Here is a 21,846-nt window from a genome sequence, read left to right on the forward strand (position 1 = left end):
TTGAACTGTTTCTGTGTGGATGAACAACAGGACAGCGGTGTCTCATTTGTGCCTGCTCATAAATGTTCCGTGCAAAAATTCAGTGCATCAAAAATTCTAAATGATTTCCAGATTTTGCTAAATTTAAGAAACTTTATTGCAACCACATATAAAACCATGTCAACACATCAACAAAAAAATAACAGGATCATAGAGACATTTCCTTTTTTGGTCCTCAAGACAAAAAGAGAAAACATCATAGGACAGAAGATATATTTTTAGGTGCGCTCGTTCCTCCTCTGATTCCAGCATCCTTAGCCATCGAATAGAAATGTCCCTGTTGGTTGTTAAGCAGTACACTGGGCGAATCAAACTCCACGATTTTACCAGAATCCAGGACCATTACCCTACAACAAAAACAATAAAAAAAGAGAGAGAAAAGAAAAGGTCAGTATGCCTTCATTTGTTATGACCGAGATTAGAAGAAAATGTGTCCTCAGTTTAGTTTTTATAAGCATAGTCCTAATAGAATTACTTTTTTAAATATGCATCTGTAAACAATTGCCATTTTCTAGGTCCTTCAGATTGAAGGGATCTTAATACAGCTCCTTATAAAGGTTTATGGTAGGCCAGCACTGTAGAAGTGTCTTCCAGTAACACATTTCTAAATATTAATTTTACTGGGAATAGTTCTAAATATATGACATCAGTAGTCTATGCCAACTAGGCGAGTTTTTAATTTCTTGCCGCGTTGCTATTGGCTGGATTACTGTGGATTTACTTATGAAATTGAATACAGTATTACTGCAAAGCTGCTTTGAAACAAGCTGTGTATGTCTGAACTGGACCGGTCTTGAAGGCTGCTCACCGTGAACTGTCCAGAATGGTGTTCAGCCTGTGTGCGATGGTGAGCACGGTACAGTGGGAAAACTCTCTGCGGATGGTGTTCTGGATGAGATCGTCTGTCTCCAGATCCACGGCTGCGGTGGCTTCATCCAGGATCAGTATACGGGATTTCCTGAGCAAGGCGCGGGCGAGACACAGCAGCTGCCTCTGACCAACACTGTCGGAGATCCAAAAACAGGCAAACATCAGGCACTAAACATACAGCTGGAGAACAAAACATCAGCACTAAACTCTAAATCCACTATTAAAGGATTAGCTGCAGCGGACTCTCATTATTATATTACTATGACTGCTAAAATCTGAACAAACCGAAACCGAACTATTAATATTGCAGTTGATCAGTGAAATTTTGATGCACCCCAAGTTGCACTAATATGTATTATGTACATCCACAGCACATTTGCTCAACACATTCATGTTTCTACAGCTCACAAACCTCAGATTCTCTCCACCCTCCGAGACCTCGTGTTGGAGTCCTGCTGGCAAACCCCTGACATAATCTTTGAGATGAGCCAGCTCCAGAACGCTCCATATCTCCTCGTCACTAGACTTCTCGAAAGGGTCCAGGTTCATCCGCAGAGTTCCAGAGAAGAGCACTGGGTCCTGTTAGAAAGCATTTGTTTGTTCGTTTTCAGCATTGCAGGGCACTCTCAGATATACATTCCATTACAGGGGTGCTATTATGCTCTTTTATGAAGTCTTTATATGGTTTTTGGGGTGTACACTAATAGGCTTCATGCTTGATTGTTCCAAAAAAAAGCATTATTTTCACATATTATACATAACGGAGTGTTTATTTATACTAAGTGCAAAGAGCCCGCCTTGCTGGCAGAGGCTATTGACACTAACTGCGCCCACCACCGTGTGGTAGGATTAGACAACATTACAAATATATATATAGGGTTATATATATATATATATAGGGTTTCGAATATTCGTCGAATTTAAAATAAAAATCCACATTCGAATGCTAAAACGTTGCATTCAAATTTTAGGTGTGCGTTAAGGAGGCAGCTCTATCAGTGGCACACGAGATGCAATGACGATGTACTGTAAGTGTCGTTGCATTTTAATGTTTTTGTTAGCCTATCCAGTTGAAGCCACTAGATTGTAGCGGTAACACTAGCGTTGTTAATTCAAATATTGCGTGAAAAGAGAACCAACGTGGAGAAGATCTTGTTTACCTCAAAATGAAACCAAGCTGTTTAGCATGTTTAGAAAGCCATGTAAAATTAATGCAAATTCAACTTTGAAAAAACATATCTTGAGACTTTGCATTTCATGGGTAAGAAACATAGTATTACCCCAAAGACAAGCTGTTCCTGAATTAAGTGCAGTTGAAGTAACCCTATACCAGAATGCCAAATTGAGGAAATTACTACAGATTGAGGTAATGAAGTCCACAAAGGAAGAAAACATTTGGGTTATGCATATAACCATTTTTGTAACAACTGAGACAAGGTTTTTTTTTTGTTTGTTTGTTTTTTTACCTGTGGTGAGTGTATGGTATAGTTTTTGTAGTTTATTCTATGGTCTCATAACACTGTCTTTTAACACTGTAATTTAAATACAAGTCTGCTCACCCACACACAAAAAAAGTGTTTTCATTTAGAGCTAGCAAAAAGGTTTGCATCTGTTTAGCGAAGCACCTCTCAGCAAACCCTTGGTAACAACTGTGCTACTTGGCAAACTTTTGCTGAATGTGAATGAATCTCGTGTTCTCCACACACCTGTGGAATGATGGTAAGTCTGCTCCTGAGATCATGAAGCCCCAGGGTGGAGATGTCAATACCATCGATGAGGATTCGACCTTCACTAGCTTCAATAATGCGAAACAAACAGTTGGTCAGACTGGATTTGCCTGCACCAGTTCGACCAACGATGCCAATCTGAGTAAAATCGGGGGGGGAAACACAAGCAAAATTGTTAAAGTGGCTTTTTCAATATTTCAAAAATATATACTAAGAATCTGGTATGTCTCCTCACCTTCTCAGTGCTTGCAATGTCACATGTGATTCCATGGAGAATGAGCTCCAGTTCGGGCCGGTATCGAACTTTATAGTTATCAAGACCAATATTCCCAGCAGTGGGCCAGTCATCTGGAGGACGATTACTGGTGATCCATGGAGCCTGGTCACACAAATATTCTCATTAAAGAAAATAAACAAATGTTTTTCCAATTCCATTTATCACTAGGAAACCACTGGATTTCACATGGATCTGTTCAAATATGGTAAAACTGGTGAAGTATACTGTATTTACACTTGACTGGAAATTCCTGTTCCTGGAGGGCCACTGTCCTACAGAGTTTAGCTCCTACTTTAATTAAACACACCTGAACCAGCTAATCAGGGTCTTCAGACACAATAGAACAGATGTGTCCAATCCTACACTTGGTGGGCCAATGCTTCGGTGCGTTCCAAATGGGATATATCGCCCTTCGAAGGGCACTTCGGAGTGAAAACAATCATGGTCGCCATATTGAAGGGTCGTTCCAAACCGAAGTGATCAAAACTGGCCACTATAAAGGGCCCTTCGGAATGAAGGACTGATGGACACTTCAGGCTCCCATGATCCTTTGCGCAGATTCTTTGCATTATGACAGTTCCTCCATATGGGCACGTGATGATGACGCAGAAGGGCACTTCAAGAAACACTTGTTTGGTCCCCTACACCCTTCAACCCTTCGAAGCTCTCACTCTGGAGGGTAAACCCTTTGAAGGGATTAGGGTACAGGGATGAGCCCTTCCGAATGGAATGCAGGGATAATCTCCATCTTGCCTCGTCACACCTGCCTGGAACTTTCCAGTAATTCAGCTGTCAGGTGTGTTTAATTGGTGTTGGAGCTGTTCTCTGCAGTATAGCAGCCCTCCTGGAGCAGGACTGGACATTGCTGCACTAGAAACTTCCAGGCAAGTCTGTTGGTAGTTGGAGCTAAACTTTGCAGGATGTTGGGTCTTTAGGAGTGTGATTGGGCACATCTACCTTACAGGTGTCGAATTTATTAAGTATGATTCTCAATGACTTCATGCTCTATCAGGTGACTTGTCTACCTTATCAATAATGATGGAAATATGGTCATGTAATTTTAAAGACTTCAAACAATCATTCTTGTAAAGTTGCTCATGCTACTCTTGAGGTTTTAAAATTTAAGCCATCAGTAATTAGTTATAGGAAAAATTTCACATAAAGGTTTTGAAACATGTAGGCAGCAGCATTGATAAACCTTTAAGAATGTGTTTCTATCAAGCCTGCTGCAGTTTAAGGCTAGTTAATAGTAAATAACTTAATAAAGTCAAATTAAGAAAATGGTTTTTAGTAGATTAATCCAAAAATCACACCTCATTTTCGATCTCTGCATACTCCCTCACTCTTTCCACAGCAACAATGTTGGTCTCCAATTCTGATGTCATTCTCACAAGCCAATTCAGAGTTTGAGTCACCTAATAAGAACATGAGCAGCGGCACACAGTGTTACTGAACACACTTAGGGTTATTTGACTATCACAAGTACCTCAGAATCAAAAACGTACGTTTAAGGCATATGAGATGGACAATCCAACCAATCCACTTTTCAAAGAGTCACGAGAGATAACCGCAAACAAAGCTGCGAAAAACACCACCAGATTCCCCAAGGACTCCAAACGCATGGCCAACCACCTGAAACCCAACAATCAACATCTAGTGCTTATGATGCAAAAACAGATGTATCACTTAAATGTAGAGTACCAAAAGCTGACCTGTTAGAAACAATCCAGGGATAGACACTTTTGAGATTCTGATCAATGGTGTCCTCATTTTGCTTTAGGAAACGTTTCTGGTGCCCATATGCCCTTATCACAGAGAGGCCTGATACTGTTTCTCCAAAGTGTGAGTATATGGGTGATCGAGATACAGAGTCCAGTCGTCTGAGTTGCCTGGATGTAGCAACATAGAACCTCTAAAATACAGAAAGAAGGTTTATCAGAATAAATGGACAGCAGCAGGATAGATTTGAATTCTTTCGCTTAAATGGTTGATTCTCATTCTGTAAGAGAAATATGTTTTAGAAACCTATTGTCTATACCAGGACTCCTCAAATCTTGCCCTGGAGGTCCAATGCGCTGCAGAGTTTAGCTCCAACCCTGATCTCTAATGATCCCAAAGACATTGATTGGCATTGATTAGCATGCTCAGGTGTGTTTGATTAGGGTTAGAGCTAAAGTGGATCTCGAGGTCCAGATTTGAGAATCCCTGGTCTAGCCAGAGTTCATTATTGGTAGCTGTTTTACCTGGACAAAGTAGTAGACAATAGCCATTGGTACAATAACTGCGGTGAAGATTGGAGTAGCCAGACAGATAATGAACAAGGTCCCCAGAACTCCTAGAAGACAGAGAATCCAGGATCTGAAGGACATCGGGATCATCTCATCCACTGTAAATATATCCTAAATATAAGCCAAATTGGGGAGGAAAAAAAAAACATTTCAGTTTAAGAACAGGCAAAGTTAAACAATCATCCCCCCAAAAATCTAATTTTATTTAATTGTGGTCCGTATTTCATACTGCAAAACATACTAATCAAAGGCTACAACTTTACAATTAAAATTAGTAGATCTTTGTATTGGCAGCCATCTTGCTCAAAATGAAATGTTAAATTAAGCCCACCTTGGCAAAACGATTGACTATTCGTCCTGAAGGTGTGGTATCAAAGAACACCATGGGTACTTTCAGAATATTAGACAGCAGATTTGTGTGTAGAGTCCTGGATGCAGAAATGGATCCATCAGCTAAGAGTATAGTGCCAAAAAACACCAGAAAACCTGACAGGGAAAGATATACCATTACTTAGTCACAAAGGAACATCCATGTGCTGTGTCTGCCGACATTCCCTGTGAAACTAAAGGCTGCAGGCTTTATTTATTTTTTAATTAGCTTGCCGTAAAAAATAATAACTTAAAACATGTTATCAAACTCACAGCATATTATTCATCTTGCTCAGGATCATAATAATTTCATATAAAACTTATTAACAGCTTCTGTAAATATTGTATTCTGTAAACAGATGTTGTCCTCGATTTCATTCTTTTTGTGAAAGTATTTCTTAAACCTCTTTCAGCTCATACCTTGTGCCAATCCCAGGGCTCCGAAGACACCTATTCTCATGTCTCTAATATGAGTTGGGTAGGTTGTGTTGAAATATTTTACAGAATCCTCAGTCCAGTCACTGAGCCACAGGTTTTGACCAATGACGGCCACATTCTGAATGAAGTAGAACAGGAAACTCCAGGTGACGAAACACCAGCCCATAGACCTCAGATACTGAAGATACACTGAGAATTTCACCTGGTTTATGGATCAAAAAATCATTTGCACAAAATTAGTGATAACAAAACATGGAATATCAAAATGACATTTAGTTACTATTACGTACCCTTCCTGTCTCCATTGCCTCTTTCTCAATCAGTCGCTGTCCCTTCTTATCACCAGAGTCTTTTTTGGATCGAACAGAGCTGTTTTTCCTCACTCTCACACTAAAGACAAGAAATAGAAATAGAAATAAAACAGTACTCCAAAATGCACTCCTGGCTGCAATGAAGTCACTCAAAGTGATTTTCATTCAGAACGTGCATTTCAGTATTTGAAGATCAAGAGAATACTTGCTCATATTCAGTTTTATCTGAGAAATGTTCTTCTGACATGTTGAATATTAGTCTGTGGTGTGTAGATTTTACCTTCCATTTCGTTTGCTGTGGCGCAGGCTGTTTTCTCTCTTTAGTGTGCTTGAGACAATGTCCTCAGGAGAGTCATCAGCCTGTGGCTCCATACCCTCCGGCAGCGTGTCAATCTGCTCGTAGTCTGACTCCTGAGCTAATGCTTGTTGGACAGTGAGAACAACAAAAAGTTAGTTCATGTGCGCAGAGTGCACATGTTTTAATATTAGCAGATATGCCAACACACAGTACTTCAAAACTGTACATTTCACGTATAGGCCTATTTATTACTATGTAATGTTTTAGAGATCATGGGTCATGGTATATTGAAAAGAGTATGCCAAAGGTGCCTGAACTGTATACTGTTTCCAGTGAATTTTCATAGTGCTGATCCCTGAATGCTGTTTTGATCAATATTGCCCACAACCGATCACCTGCGATAGAGCTGAATGCTGTTTTGATCAATATTGCCCACAACCGATCACCTGCGATAGAGGATTTTGAATTCGATTCACTTTTTTTTTTACAAAATGAGATGATAGGTAACGATTCACTCAACTTACAATTCGATTAACTTTTTTTTTTTTAACAAAATGTGATTTAAGACTAATTATAAATTAAATGTGTCCTTTAAAAAAAAAATAAAAAATCTGCATGAAACAGAAACAGCAGACGAGCTGAACGAGATGCAGATTCACTCTCTGCCAGCAGGTGGCGCTTAAAGTGTTTCCTTGGTTTCCGCTGTAAACAAATCAGCGCTGCACTTGTGAACTTTAATATGCTTTATACAGAGGCAAGATGGAAAGAAAAAAATAACATCTAAACTTTTCTAAAGAGAGTTAGTTCCCCTGAGACACGCATTCATATAAACTCATACCCCTAATTGAATCGTGATTTGTTTAGCATCTCAACTGATTTGAATCATCACATATTTGAATCGATTTTCAACCGGCTCACGGTTAATCGTTACATCCCTACTATTTAGTAGCGGACTGAATTGCAGCCTTCAAATTCAATTGGCTGGAAACGATTTGGAAAGGCACACACCGCATTTCAGAGCAAAAGTCAAGCCATGAAGGAACTTTTGAGAAATCAAGATGCACAACATGAAACACGACACCTATAGACCCCACCTAAGTGTGTATTTTCTTCAGTAAGGTAAATATCTCAGTTGTGTTCTGGTTGTCAGCTGACGGTTTTGGGCATTCACAACCAGAACAGCATGAGGAAAGCAACGTGCACCAAGAAATAAAGCAGCCAAGAGAACCAGAATAGCTGAAGCATGTACTCATCGCAAGCACCTCAATAAAGCTTGCAGAATGGGTTTAAATTTATGCTAATATTCTAAACGCAGAAGAAAGTGCAAATGTTGGATGGGAGACAAACCTTTTCTGGCATCAGCGTTGTTGCTTTCTTCTTTGCCGTACGTTTCCAGGAATTCAGAGAAAGCTCCTTTACTGGCTCGAAGACCGTCGTATGATCCTACCTCGGACACCACCCCATTTACCAATACAACGATCTCATCTACATACGGCAGGAAGCCGATCCCATGTGTCACCAGGATACGAGTCTACAGAGAAAGAGCAGGGGACAAAACAGAGCTATGTATTTGATTTAACATTAAATGATTATAGAACAGCAGTGCAGGAATTTATGGTGAAGCAGAAAATACTCTTTGCTTAGCAACAGAGCATTTTCTTTTCTTTAGAGATTAGTCTCTATTTGAGATCAGTTGAGAAGCCAGCCTGAAGAAATTCTGATATCATAGAAAATAAAATGTGAAAAAGTAAAATGAGCCTATAATTGGTAACAATTTTAAGTGTTTTAGTGTAGAAAGACTGTTGCCTTTAGTCTCCTACCTTGTCTTTGAGCAGTCCTTTGGGTCCAATCACCCTCTCAAACAGATGTTTCCCCACATGTGAGTCTACAGCAGACAGTGGGTCATCCAGAAGGTACACGTCTGCGGAGCTGTAGACCGCCCTGGCCAGACTCACCCGCTGCTTCTGTCCCCCGCTCAGATTGATGCCCTGTGGTACAACGTATGAAAAATTAAAGACTCAATGAGCAGTGTTTTCCAACCCTGTTCCTGCAGGCACTACAATACATACTCCTGAACGGTTTCTAATCTAATAATTGAACCCATGACTCAAAGATCTGAAACAGAAACAGTACCGCTGCTGTTCCTCCAGGAACAGGGTTGAGAGAAACACTATCTAGAATGCAGGGTTACTGATATAATGTCAATATATAGGCTATATTAAACTATTTAATAACCCCCCAAAATCTAGACAAATCTAATATATTATCCATTGACAATAGTTTGGAACTGATGATTAATTAAGCATACTGATTACCTCAAAAATGGCAAATATCTGCCAAATATTTTGCTTGGTTGATATATAGGACTGTTACATTTTTGTTTTCACTAGTGCCCGTTGATGTTTATAACCACATAACTGTGTGCATACTGATTTGTTTCTTTAATGGTAAATGAATGAATGCATGGTGTTTTAGTGTATTTTATGAGCATAATCAAAATCATAAAACTTTTGAAAGTTTTAAAAGAGGATTTCAAAAGTACTTCATATTTAGAAGGATATGAGAGTCTAAACCTAATTGTGCAGTGGTTCTTAACCTATAATGTGATGCATTTAGTCCTGTCCCTTAGTAAGTGTATAATGTACAGATTTTTGTGTGAGAGTTCTATACTGTACAACATCACGTGAGCGTTTAACTGCAATACAGAAAATAGTCCAAAATCTCTACCGATGACCGGTTAATCGTGTCTACTGGTATATCACCCCTACCACACGCTTTACCTTCTCTCCGATCTCAGTATGATCTCTTCCTGGCAGAAGATCCAGGTCTGGCCCGAGCGCACACGCATCCACCACAGACAGGTACCGCTCTTCATACAGATTAGAGCCGAACAAGATGTTGTCCTTCAGAGTAGCGTTCTGAATCCAGGCCTGCTGCGGCACGTACGCTACAGACCCCTGAGAGAAAATAAGAGACATGTAAGTAACCGTCAAGAGTGACATTATTTGTTCATAGAAGACTGAATCTGAAACTAGGCAAGAACTCTATACATAAAGAGATCTGTTTGATTACTTTGATATTAATGCGACCCTTGAGGCTGTGCAGTTCTCCCAGCAGAGCGGATATCAGCGACGTCTTTCCGGACCCTACAGCCCCGACCACTGCCACCAGACGACCCGGTTTAATGTCCAGAGAGACGCTGAACAATATAATCGCTGGTTAGATAGAGCACACACACTCATGCAAACACACAGCCAATGACAGCATCAATACTAAATAACAGTTTTAGTTGCATCTCTTATATACTGTAACAGTGTAAAAATATGAAAGTGTAATGCTGTAGTGAAACATGGCAAATCTCACTTTTTCAGAACTGGTTCTGTGCCTCTTTCCCAGGCGTATGTGCCGTCAGTCATGCTCACGGCGACACCTAATTCAGCAAATTATGAGAACACTGAGCACTCTCTCAGATTTCACACTAAACTACAGTTGTCGCTATGAAGTGGACTTGAAGTATGTTCTTTGCTATATGTTAAATGACTAGTATCTTTTCAAAAACGACAAACATTAATGAGTTCATCAAGTAGTAATAGCTTTTCTAAAACAATTTGAAATCAGTTCATCCACAAATCTCATAGAAGTTCATAAATTAGAAGTTCGTTCTCAAGTTTGTCTAATATTCTCTTAAGAGATTACTTAATGATTTCTTACTGTGGCTGTCATCACGCGTTACCGCCATTGTGTCCAGATCATCACCACTCAGAAATTTCTCGAGTCTTTTCTTAGACACAGTGGTCTAAACAAAGTACAGAGAGTACACATTTCTAACAACTTCAGTAATAGTTTTTATTATGATTGATTGAAAGGTAGCAATGAAAAGCTTCCATATAAAGACCAATATAAATACGAAACAATGTATTTATTCTAATACCTGAACCATGGTGGAAATCAGCTGTGGAAGCATGGCGAGTGGGAAGCGCAGTATGTTAAAGAGTGAGATGGAGGTAAAAGCTTTCTCTGCGTCCAGGATGTTGTCAGGACTCACAGACACAAACACAGCGAAGGTCGCCAGAGACACCTGGACACAATAAGACATGATATGAGCTCCATCTGCGGCCAGACCTCACAGACAAGCAGCAATAGTTAAGTAGTCAATAAAATGACTCCAAAATAAAAATGCTATTGAAATGTGCTTTCGAGATATACTTTCTTTTTAAGCATTCAACACACTTTAGTTTTAATCAAAAATATGAAATTAGATGAGTTTTAGATTTAAATCTGTTTCTGAATACTCTTTAGCCACTAAACGGTCAAGAAACAACATTCATATCATTTCTTATATAAAAACACTGTTATACTCACAATAGCTGGAGCACATGAAAATATGAAGGTGGAGACCGATGAGAGGTAGGCAAACTTCCTCATCACCTTCAGCTCCTTCTCTCGAATTTCCTGAACCTGAGCCTCAAAAGATGATTCCCAGGCGTAATACTTCAGAACCTACCACACGAGTGATGAAAAAGTAATAAATAAATAAATTAATTAATGTTCAGAGACACCAACAAACCAAGATTTCATAATCTCATTTGACTGGACTGAAAATGAAAATATGATACGAAGCATGTTGCATTCTCCAAAAAACAAAAGCTGTACTGGGACGGCAGCTTTTTTAGAAAGGTACCCATATGCAGAGTTGGGTTGATGACTTACAAATTGTAATCCATTACTGATTCCAAAATACAAAAATTGTAGTCAGTAACATAATCCATTACATTACACATTTTTAGGTAATATAACCAGACTATATTTCCATTACTTTTGACCTAACTCATTTATAGCAATGATAGGATGATCTTGTATTATATTGCTATAAAAATGCAAAGATTTAGAAAATATATTAAAGTTGTTGTTTTTAACAACATGAAGTGTGTTAAACGTAACATTACGTCAAGGTTTTCCGAACTGTTTGTGAAGGAACTGCAGCGGGTTTGTGAGGTAATGAAAAGCTATTAATGAATTAAATCATAAAAATGTTCAAATAAAATTAGTACTTTTAAAATCAATCAAAATAAAACGCTTACTATCAAAATTAAATATTTTATTTGTTTACCTGCATGACCATTAACCAATGTCAGAGAACAGTGAACATGCATGTGTGATTTATTTTAAAATCTCAGGGGTACTTCAAGTAAATATATTAGGTGAAAGAGGGTCAGATTTGTGAATTTGTGCATTTTAATGTGTTTGAAAGACAAAAGCCTTCCAAAGACATAGAAGCACATGGTTAAATAACTTCCTGAGTGATAATTCAAATGAAAATGAATGTGTTCATCAGTAGTTGATGCATTATTGAAACACTTCTTAAACCTGAAATGATTTCAGTGGTCAAATGCTGTCTTTCACAAAACTGGAAGACTTTCTGAGTGTATATAAGCGATACGCTATTTAAGAAAGGAAAATTGAAAAGATGAAATAGGGAGAATCAATAAATTATGAATAATTCAGTGCTATTGTTTAAATATGTAATCAGTAAAAAAGTAACTGTAGTCAGATTGTGAGTATTTTAAAATGTAATTTTATCCATTTACAAGTACTTCTTTTTTAAAATCTGATTATGTAATCCAGATCACATGTACTCAGTTACTACCCAGCTCTGCTAGTAGCTAGTATGTACCATGAAGGGACTAAAATGCACCCTTGAGGGGTAAATAAAGTACAAATGTGTGCCTTTGGAAAGCCTCAGTGACAGCTTTTGTACACTTTTCCCGAGAGGAGTGCAAGAAACCACTTACTTTTATTCCATTCAATATGTCATTCACAATTTTCATGCGTTTGTCTTTAAATTTCATGTTTTCCACCTGAAAAGAAACATGTTGCCCCTTAGTGGATATTGATGCAGTGTTATATATTTCTTTTCTAAGCAGATAACTCGTTTACAAGAGAAATGCTTTACGAAGCAAACCCAGTCACCTGGAAGCCTCTGGATTTGGTGGCCAGCCAGCCATTGATGGGCACCAACAGCACCATGGTCAACAGACCGGCCAGGACAGAGGGACCCAGCTCGATCCAGAGGAAGGCGATGGCCAGAATGATCTGCAGCGGACACGACCACAGCAGATGGATGAAGTTGGTGACGTCGTTAAATCTTTGGGCGTCCGCTGACATCAGGTTGACTATCTCTCCAGCGGTCGACTCTTTCCTAGAGTCGTTAGAAACGACTAATGCCTGAGAGGAACCAGTGATAATGAGACTTCACAACATCATCCACTGGCTATGGTATATCTACTAATAAATGTTAACATTACAGCAGATGTACCTTCTTATAAACGGCAGCCATGAGAGCCGTGCGTACTTTCATACCCAAGATAAAACATCGCTGGAAATACTGTTGTAGAAAAACCGACTGTAAAAAAGCCACCACCAAAAGCAGCACAGCATACAGGTAACCAGTCCATGCATGACTCGTTGTGTCCTGAGTGAAGGAGATCATTAACCTGTGACAAACCACATCTCACATCGGTAAGCAGTCCAGCGGTTTCAGAAACAGCACGTAAAGAACTAATAGGGTAATAACAGGTCTTTTTGCAGACCATATACCTGAGAACCAGCAGCTACAAAAAAAAAAAAAAATGTGGAAATGAAATGAACGCTGAAGGTCACTTACTTGAGAAGCTGTGGGCTTGCAAATGAGAGAAGATCTTGTATCAGTTTGAAGAGGGCCGACTCTAAAAGCACACCTTTGAAGGTTTTAGCGATGGTGGGAACCAGCCAGGAATTAGGATAGTTGGATTCAGAATCCTTTTTCTTCTTCTTCTTTTCTTTCTTCTTTCCCATCTCCTCCTAATTAGATATTAAAATATCGTGAGCGCATCAGTCAGTGTTTGGTCCTTAGATTAAAAAAAATTAGAATTGACATATTACACAAAAAGTGAAATTTAAAGATCAATTTTATATTGAAATGAAAGATGAGTGTTTTACCATTACTAAAACATCCTGACTGACTCCCTTAGCCAAGCCGTTCTGATGATCAGTTTTAGTCTTTGGTTTATTTTGTTTCTTCTGCAGTCTGCTGTGGGCTTTTTTCAGCTCTTTCGTCATAATGTCCTCAAACTCCTGACAGATGGTCTGAGTGGAGTCCTTCTCATTCAGATCCCACATGTCCTCCTGAACCAGAGGCCTCTTAAAGCCTTTGATTACCATGCTGAGGAACAAGATTCACAGGAGTATTATGCATATGAAAGACCGGTACATTGCACATACAGTATAGGACTTGTACTGGACAGACACAACAGTGACATGCAGAAGGTCATCAGCAGATGGTCTAATCAGTAAAAAGAAAAGAAAAAAAAGACAGATGAGAGAAATGCAAAATGAGGAACAAAAGTAAACTCAGATCCACCTGTTGAACCAGTTAAAGGTGATTCTGCTGAGAAACGTTGCTTTGGCTTCAGGATTCTGCAATGAATTTGAGACAGTTAATTTGACAAATATACATTCACTGAATGTTTAAGTGACATTACATGTAAGATTTCTCACACGCTTTCCGTACCGTCTGTGAAATTCTTTTAACTTCAGGTGAAACATCAGCGATGGCTGACAAAACCAAAGCGATCAGCTGCAGTCCATAGCTGATGTAGAACAGACAGAACCGCGGAAGATCGGTGATTTCTTCCTAAGGAAAATCATGTCAAATACATGATTATTTCAGCCACCTGTACAATAACATTCAATTCAGTGACATTACTTCATGCATTATAGCCACACATCTGTCATGCATCAAAAAAATGAACAATGATTTGTCAATATTAATTTATAGATATACAATTGATCATTGTTTGTTTATACTACAGCACATTAGAAAGTCATAATGTTAATGTTTATACTTCTTTAAAGCTTATAGTCCATACTGAAAAGCTACATTTAACAAATATATAAACAGTGAATCAAATTGTTAATTTACTTTATGAATGCAGATAAAGGTGGTAGTTGTCAGCAATCTTGTGGTGATTTCTTTTTTTCTAAAAAGCTTTCATAAGTGTTTTCTGTTGAGTATTGTATATCTGATGCATCAGGCTTTTATGGCTTATATAATCTGATCTATTAAGAATATGGATAAAAAGTTTACCAACAAAGTTGAATCATATTGATCATTTTGTCCAAAACAGCATATGCAAGCAATAATCCGCAGCACAGGCAGATGTGGAGCTGTGAGTGCTGGTGTCAGTACCTTGTTCAGTGCATCTCTCAGTAAGGTCTGGAACTGGAAGACGGCACACAGCACCTGAAGAAGCCAGAACACGAAGAGACTCCCGGAGTCCACACATCTCGGTCTGCGGCGCACACACTCCTGGCACAGCATCACAACCATCTGCACAAACACAAACCGCTCAACACATCAACACCTTCAGTTATTTACTGAGTGATCTTAACTCCATGCAGATTACACGGTTTATTAAATGAATGCTTATGAACGTTACCCATGAGACGGCGAACAGAACCGGATTGGTGTAGAGCACTGCTGGATGTTTCTGAGCTGTGGAATCACTCGACGGCCCATAATCCTCACCGAGAGTGAGAGCCAGCTCCGCTATCGCTGTCAGGAGCAGCAGGCCAGCCACAACTTTTACACGACAACAGCAATGAGAGGATGTGAGAGCATCAATCAATCAGACAACAAGTCACAAAACACTGGGTCACACTACTAAAGCCTTCATATATAAGGCTTTAAAAAAGTAGTTAAAATACGTTAAAGGGTTACTCCATTGCAAAATGAAAATTTTGTCATTAATCACTTACCCCCATGTCGTTCCAAACCCGTAAAAGCTTCGTTCGTCTTCAGAACACAATTTAAGATATTTTGGATGAAAACAGGGAGGCTTGAGACTGTCCCATAGACTGCCAAATAAATAACAGTGTCAAGGTCCATAAAAGTATGAAAACATCCTCATAATATCCATCTGCCATCAGTGATTCAACTAAAACAAAAATAATGACTTTCAAAATAATGACTTAATCAACGTAGCGCCATTTTGACAATTCTGAGCAGTACGCAGGGGGGTACGCTCTTCTGTGTCAGCTGCGCTGTGCTGATGCGCTTTTTGCTTTCAAACCAAAGAGTAAATACACATAAAAAACGTATACTTGTGGCACGGCTGATACAGAAGAGCGTACGCCACCTGTGTACTGCTCTGATTTGGAGAGACAGAGGAGAGGAAGTGTTGAATAAAGTCATTATTTTTGTTTTCTTCGTGTACAAAAAGTATTCTTGTTGCTTCATAACGTTACGGTTGAATCACTGATGACAGATGGAGTATTCTGACGATGTTTTCATACTTTCCTGGACCTTGACACTGTTATTTATTTGGCAGTCTATGGGACAGTCTCTAGCCTCCCTGTTTTCATCCAAAATATCTGAAATTGTGTTCCGAAGACAAACAAAGCTTTTACAGGTTTGAAACGACATGGTGGTGATTAATGACAAAATATTCATTTTGCGATGGAGTATTACTTTAATTGTGTCTTGTAATGCATTGTACAATCTCATTGTAACACTTACCAATTCATTTCTTAAACTATGCATTTTAAATTCAGTTATTATTATAATAAAAGATATAATGTATTACAACACAGATTATGAATAATTATAATGCATGATACATAAAGGCTTTAAGTAAATTGTTACCAACTTTATTTTTTGGGTTTGGATTAAATTCCAAAAATCTTTCAAATCTGAAATCTTTAAAAACTAAAAGATAGTGAAAATGAAGTAACTGTATAATCACAAATTATTATTTACATAGTCATAAACATGACTTACTGTTACTCACTTTAACTACACATTTTGTAAACGACAGATCTCTAAGACTAGCCAAACCTAAAGAAATATTTGACCAAATTTCTAAAATCTGACGACTGACTCCTCTTTGTCATTCTAAATCTTTATGTATTTCTCTTTTCTATGGAATAAAAAAGATAATATTTTGAAGAATGTTTCAGCTGTTTTTGTCAATACAGTGACAGTGGACTCTTACAATCATGGGGAGAATGTGACTTGACAAGGGTAAGAGTAAATGAGGACTGATTTGTCATTTTTGAGCGTACTCTCCTTTAAAGGCATGAAACAGAGGGTGTGATCAAATTGTGGCATATATCTGAGTGAAACAGCTTACTGCAACACAGAACTGAGAACAGTCTCCTGATGTTCACAGAAATGATGAGTGAGCTGATACTACGAGTGTTGAGATTTGACTTGAAGCAGGCAAAATGTTTCTGATTTGAACATTTTATTAAATGTGTCTTGCTGTGTTATATGTCGTTTACACGGTTTCAGTACTTGTTGTTCGTTGGACTATCTCCGATGAAATATTTTCAAATGACTGTTGTTGAATTATTAACGTCACCTGTTTGCAGATGTAGAGTTTTGAGAGCGGAGCTTTGGCTGGTTTCCTACAGAGAGTCGCAAAGTGCCATGGAGCACAAAGCCACAGGAAAGCTAACGGAAGCCACACCAGCACCGTTCTCTCCACACAGATCGGCAGATCCGGGTCCGAACGCTGCAGGTACGAGGCATTCTGACACACACACACATGAGTGAGGAAGACTGGGTGAGTGGCATGACGTCAGTGAAAGGACAGACTTGCAGGAGTTGATCTGCAGTCTCACTGTGACTCAGTGTGTCAGCGTGATTTTGCTGACTCTGTCAATGATTACATAGATTATAGTAGTTACACATGCAAAACAATGTATGACAGAAGTCATTTCATTATTATCAAAATACAATGTTGTGAACTTAGATTTTATTTCTTCCTCAGAAGTTACCTATTAAGGTCATTTATTTTAAGTGTAGGCGCAGGACGTCAGCCCGCTCAGACCTTTCATTCCAGTGGACATCTTGTTTTAATGTTGTTTACATCTTTGTGTTTTTGTCATTTGTGATATCATCCCATGTTTGGGTGTCACTCACAGTGAAGTAAAGAATAACATTAAAGAAGCTTGCTAAACATATTTGAGCATTGCATGTCTAATTATGTTATAAATTATAATAACTCCATATCTGTTTGACTAAGTTGAAATTTGCCATGATGTTTCTAAAATTGTTGAATTGTTTTTGTGCCCCTGTAACAAATGGAGTTTCATTTTGACTTTCTTCTTCTTTCTTTCTTTCTTTCTTTCTTTCTTTCTTTCTTTCTTTCTTTCTAATTTTAGGCATTTGTTTGATTCACACAGAATTTCTATTACCATATGCATTATGTAATTATTTGTTTACATCACAGTTTTTTCTTTCTGTTTTTCTTGTTACAGCTATATTTTTAAGCTCAATCCACTTCCAGTAATAAAAATTAACTTCTTAAATATAAATTCACATCTTAAATATAAATATGTTGTTTAATAAAACCACAATCATTAAAACACCATTAATCTACAATTATTTCACATAAGCCTTAATGTATTTACATACGATTTCTTAAAATATTTTACAACAAATCGCTATTTTGATACTGCTCAGAACCAATTGTAATGGGCATTAGCAATTTCTTTTACAAAATGATTATAAACTGATATGCTTTAGAATATGAAGCATATCTTTACTTGTCCCAGGAACATAATTTATTTAATAAATATCACTTTTTAGAAACATGAAAATTAGAAACTCCATAAAACAGAAGAATGTTTTATGTTGTATTAATGACGGAACTTACCCAGAAAATGGAGCCGCAGTATTCCTCTAGAGCAGCAGACATGTTTCTTCCATCACAACTGACCAGCAGCAAAAACAGATGCTTTTCTTTCACAGGACACGAACACCAGCTGACTCTCTCAGCTATAAACTTATATTGATTCTCTAAGCTGTAAAGTTATAATTCTGATGGATAAGTCACATAAACCTTGATCTATATTTTTCTAACTAGCCTTAACTTTGGTCTTCTATTAAATAATCCTCTAAGAGACGTCATCCACATCGGCTCCCTCAAGCTCCTCTATGTGACAATGTTGTCTCAGAGCGTCCTGTCTTAATAAATGGAAAGAAATGGGTTTAACCTTTCCCCAAAAAGAAACAGCCCAGAGATTGCATTTCAGTTTTCATTACTCACCAGTCTAAAGTCCAGATTCACCATACTCATGTACATGTGAGGAGGGACACACAGCGGGAGAAACACATTTCCCTCTTTCTGCTTCTGTGGGGTTAGGGGCGTAGGGTTTCCTGCCATTTCCTGTCTTTCACATAACAGCTTTAAAGAAAGATAAACAAAGCAGAGCTGCCTGTGGTTAGTGTTATGTTTGGGTAAAATGTGTATTATGCTTGTCATTGTTTAAGAATAGACTATCCGTCTTTTATGCTTCCTCAAGGTATTTCATATCTACAGTATATCCATATATAGCTGTTCAGGATTCCACAAACATCGCAACAATTTAACAACATGAGCCCTGGTAATTGGTAAAGCAAACACACACACACACAGAGAGAGAGAGAGAGAGAGAGAGAGAGAGAGAGAGAGAGAGAGAGAGAGAGAGAGAGAGAGAGGAGAGAGAGAGAGAGAGAGAAGGAGAGAGAGAGAAAGAGAGAAGGAGAGAGAGAGAGAGAGAGAGAGAGAGAGAGAGAGAGAGAGAGAAAGAGAAGAGAGAGAGCGGAGAGAGAGAGAGAGAGGACAGCAGAGAGAGAGAGAGAGAGAGAGAGAGAGAGAGAGAGAGAGAGAGAGAGAGAGAGAGAGAGAGAGTTGTCTGTAAATTCTTGCTTTAGAGATTAGATTAGATTATTGTCAATTATATTATACTAAGAGAACATTACTATGAAACATTCTATGCTCATATGAGAAGAGATTAATACCAAACAAGGGTAAGAATTTAACAAAAATATATAGGCAATGTATATGCCCATAAAACAACTTCCAAATTCCTCAAGATGAGAGAGATATTTTCATAAGGTCTATTTTTTATTTTTTTTTTCTATTATGATCTTCTGGCCACTGTTAATGTTTACAGTAAGTCATTACATTAGACATGATAAGATACAGTGCATTGTGACTCATAGAGGATTCAAGGACACATCAGCATGACAGACAAAATGACAATTACACAGCATTTTTGCTTATAATGGTTTCCCTAATGAAAATGATGTCACAGAATCCGTCAAATTAGCTATATTGGTAATATAAGCGCTATATTTCTGCTGAGCAAAAACTAAAGAATTTGAATAGTGATCTAATTCACTCACTATGTTACTATGCATTGCTAATAATGTTAACTATATTCTAATTATCATAGTAATACAGAATACCACCCCACCCCACCCCAATTCACAAATACATACCCTGTGTATGTGTAAGGGTGAATGGACACAGTTCAACTTCATAAGTGAGCTATTTCATTATAAAGGACCTCAGTGGCAATAAATAATCCATAAAAAAAAAATGATGTGTCATAGCTGAAGCACATCTGAGTATGCATGCAGAGTAGCAGCCAATATCGATCTGATATCAGTACTGTTTTTATCAGTCCAGTATATCTATACCTCACTTACTACACATATATGTATAAATTCAAAGAAAAAAAAGTTACCTAGATTACTGGATGAAAATTAACTACAGAAAAAATAAATCCTATGAAAAACTGAAATATAATAATAATTTTATACTTAACATGTGCAACATACGGCTTCAACTACTACTGGTCTCAGACTGGTCATGGTTACATTAAAGATGACTGAGGCAACTACTGCAGACCTCCACTGTGGGGAAGTAAGGCTAATATGAGAAGTATTGTCACAGCAACCATGCTTGTTATTTCATATTGGCTTGTGCCATTATGCTGTTCATGCCAGTATCAGTGTCTCCTCTGGCAACCCCAATCATGCACGATTGTGTGATCACAATCACAACAAAGAGGCCATGCTACAGACACTTGAGGAGAGCCACAGACTAACGTTTTCTGTCTCTCCTTTACCACAGATGCAGATTGAGACTCACGGTGACTGCTTAAACTCTCAAGCTACCTTTTCACATGGAGCACAGAAGAAGGGGCTTTTAAACTCACTATATTTGCACATTGGATATTTGTCACAGTACACTTTACAATAAAAGCTCCTCGGAGGAACTGAAGTACTTGTTGTTGTTTGAGCCTCATTCATGATCCCATTACTGAGTCCTTTTTTTTTCGGCCTGCATGGGGCACGTGCAGAGATCTGGAAGGAACATCCAACACCAAACTGATGCGGAGATATAGCCTCACATCATTTTTGCATGCTCATTGTCAAATCCGTTCACATGTAACTTTTTGCCAGCATGGTCTGAAGATGATTTGAGCCAAATTTGGTGAAAATCAGACAAATTGTCTAGGACAAGTTCGAAAAAATGTAGGTTTTTCAAACTATTGAAAATAGTGAAAAAACAAAAGCTTACAATTCTTAAATTTTCAAAGATTCAGGAATTCCGAAGAATTTTTCTTCTAGACCTTTTGTTTCAAAAGTTATTAGCATAAACATGAGTGAAACTTTGGACAAGTGGTGGAGTTTGAGTTATAGACACCAAATTTGCTTTGGTTAATTTTGAGACTGTCCTCTATCTTGTGTGCCAAATTTCATAAGTTTCCCACAAGCGGTTCTATGGGCTGCTATAGATTTAAGACGGCAAGAAACGGAAGAAGAAGAAGAAAACAAAAGAAGAAAAAGATCAAATATAATGGATACCAGAGGTGCCTTCGTACCTTCGGTGCTTGGCCCCTAACAAGAAAAGCACATTTTGACTATTTAAATTATGCAGTGATGAAAAAAAATTGGCAAAATACATTAAAAAAAGTGAAAAACCATATTCAATATTCAGCCTTTGGCCAAGTGTTTCATTATATTTGGTCTCAGCACAAACTGTGCAAATTAGGCAACAAATTTTATAAAAATTTGTTAAATTGTTACAGATATTAAACATTTTCGGAAATTCACTGACAACAATAATTGTAATGTAGTTTGTCAAAATAATTTCCATCTGGCTAACAGATTAACATTTATACATTTTTATAACAGTGCATTACATATGAATATTATAGCATTCCACACATTATAATTATGTGTCATTGTTTTTAAAGTGTATATTGAAATATTGTTTTCATGTCAATAAAAAGAGAGATATCTTCTTTATCTGTTTGTTACACAAATATTCTAAGAATACAACAGAAATATTTTACCAATCCACCCACAATGGATACAGTACATTTACATGTTTTACTATGTAAGAACAGG

General features: G+C 37.9%; 1 protein-coding gene across 2 annotated transcripts; it reads right to left on the reverse strand.

Annotated features, from left to right (window-relative positions):
- Positions 1 to 118: 118 nt before the first annotated feature.
- Positions 119 to 18,900, reverse strand: LOC109067497 (ATP-binding cassette sub-family C member 2-like). 2 transcript variants are annotated; one of them, XM_042736280.1, is made up of 33 exons: positions 18,710 to 18,899; positions 18,317 to 18,627; positions 17,018 to 17,188; positions 15,095 to 15,238; positions 14,845 to 14,985; positions 14,167 to 14,289; positions 14,017 to 14,072; positions 13,596 to 13,818; positions 13,282 to 13,457; positions 12,934 to 13,111; positions 12,588 to 12,842; positions 12,410 to 12,475; positions 10,980 to 11,117; positions 10,549 to 10,695; positions 10,329 to 10,413; positions 9,981 to 10,047; positions 9,690 to 9,816; positions 9,398 to 9,574; positions 8,438 to 8,605; positions 7,965 to 8,148; positions 6,600 to 6,741; positions 6,299 to 6,398; positions 5,991 to 6,210; positions 5,533 to 5,687; positions 5,157 to 5,312; positions 4,626 to 4,825; positions 4,419 to 4,545; positions 4,227 to 4,328; positions 2,872 to 3,015; positions 2,616 to 2,774; positions 1,322 to 1,488; positions 848 to 1,042; positions 119 to 386 (listed from the first exon to the last, which is right to left on the reverse strand). In XM_042736280.1, the coding sequence occupies exons 2-33, from the start codon at positions 18,356 to 18,358 to the stop codon at positions 236 to 238; spliced, it is 4,686 nt and encodes a 1,561-aa protein (XP_042592214.1). In that variant the 5' UTR covers positions 18,359 to 18,627; positions 18,710 to 18,899; the 3' UTR covers positions 119 to 235. The 2 variants fall into 2 exon arrangements, with proteins under 2 accessions (XP_042592214.1, XP_042592215.1); XM_042736281.1 differs by having other exon boundaries at positions 15,095 to 15,235; positions 17,015 to 17,188; positions 18,317 to 18,900.
- Between the last annotated feature and the right edge of the window lie 2,946 nt (positions 18,901 to 21,846).

Source organism: Cyprinus carpio, chromosome B13 (genome assembly GCF_018340385.1).
Source record: "Cyprinus carpio isolate SPL01 chromosome B13, ASM1834038v1, whole genome shotgun sequence".
Classification (NCBI taxonomy): domain Eukaryota; kingdom Metazoa; phylum Chordata; class Actinopteri; order Cypriniformes; family Cyprinidae; genus Cyprinus; species Cyprinus carpio.

What these genes read in the sequence shown, in the direction of transcription:
- LOC109067497 (XM_042736281.1), bottom strand. Translation starts at nt 18,358, where the DNA reads ATGTCTGCTGCTCTAGAGGAATACTGCGGCTCCATTTTCTGG. An exon ending in AACGCGTGATGACAGCCACA is followed by an intron (nt 10,048 to 10,328) that starts GTAAGAAATCAT and finishes TTGCTGAATTAG; the next exon opens with GTGTCGCCGTGAGCATGACT. An exon ending in ACAGAACCAGTTCTGAAAAA is followed by an intron (nt 9,817 to 9,980) that starts GTGAGATTTGCC and finishes TATATTGTTCAG; the next exon opens with CGTCTCTCTGGACATTAAAC.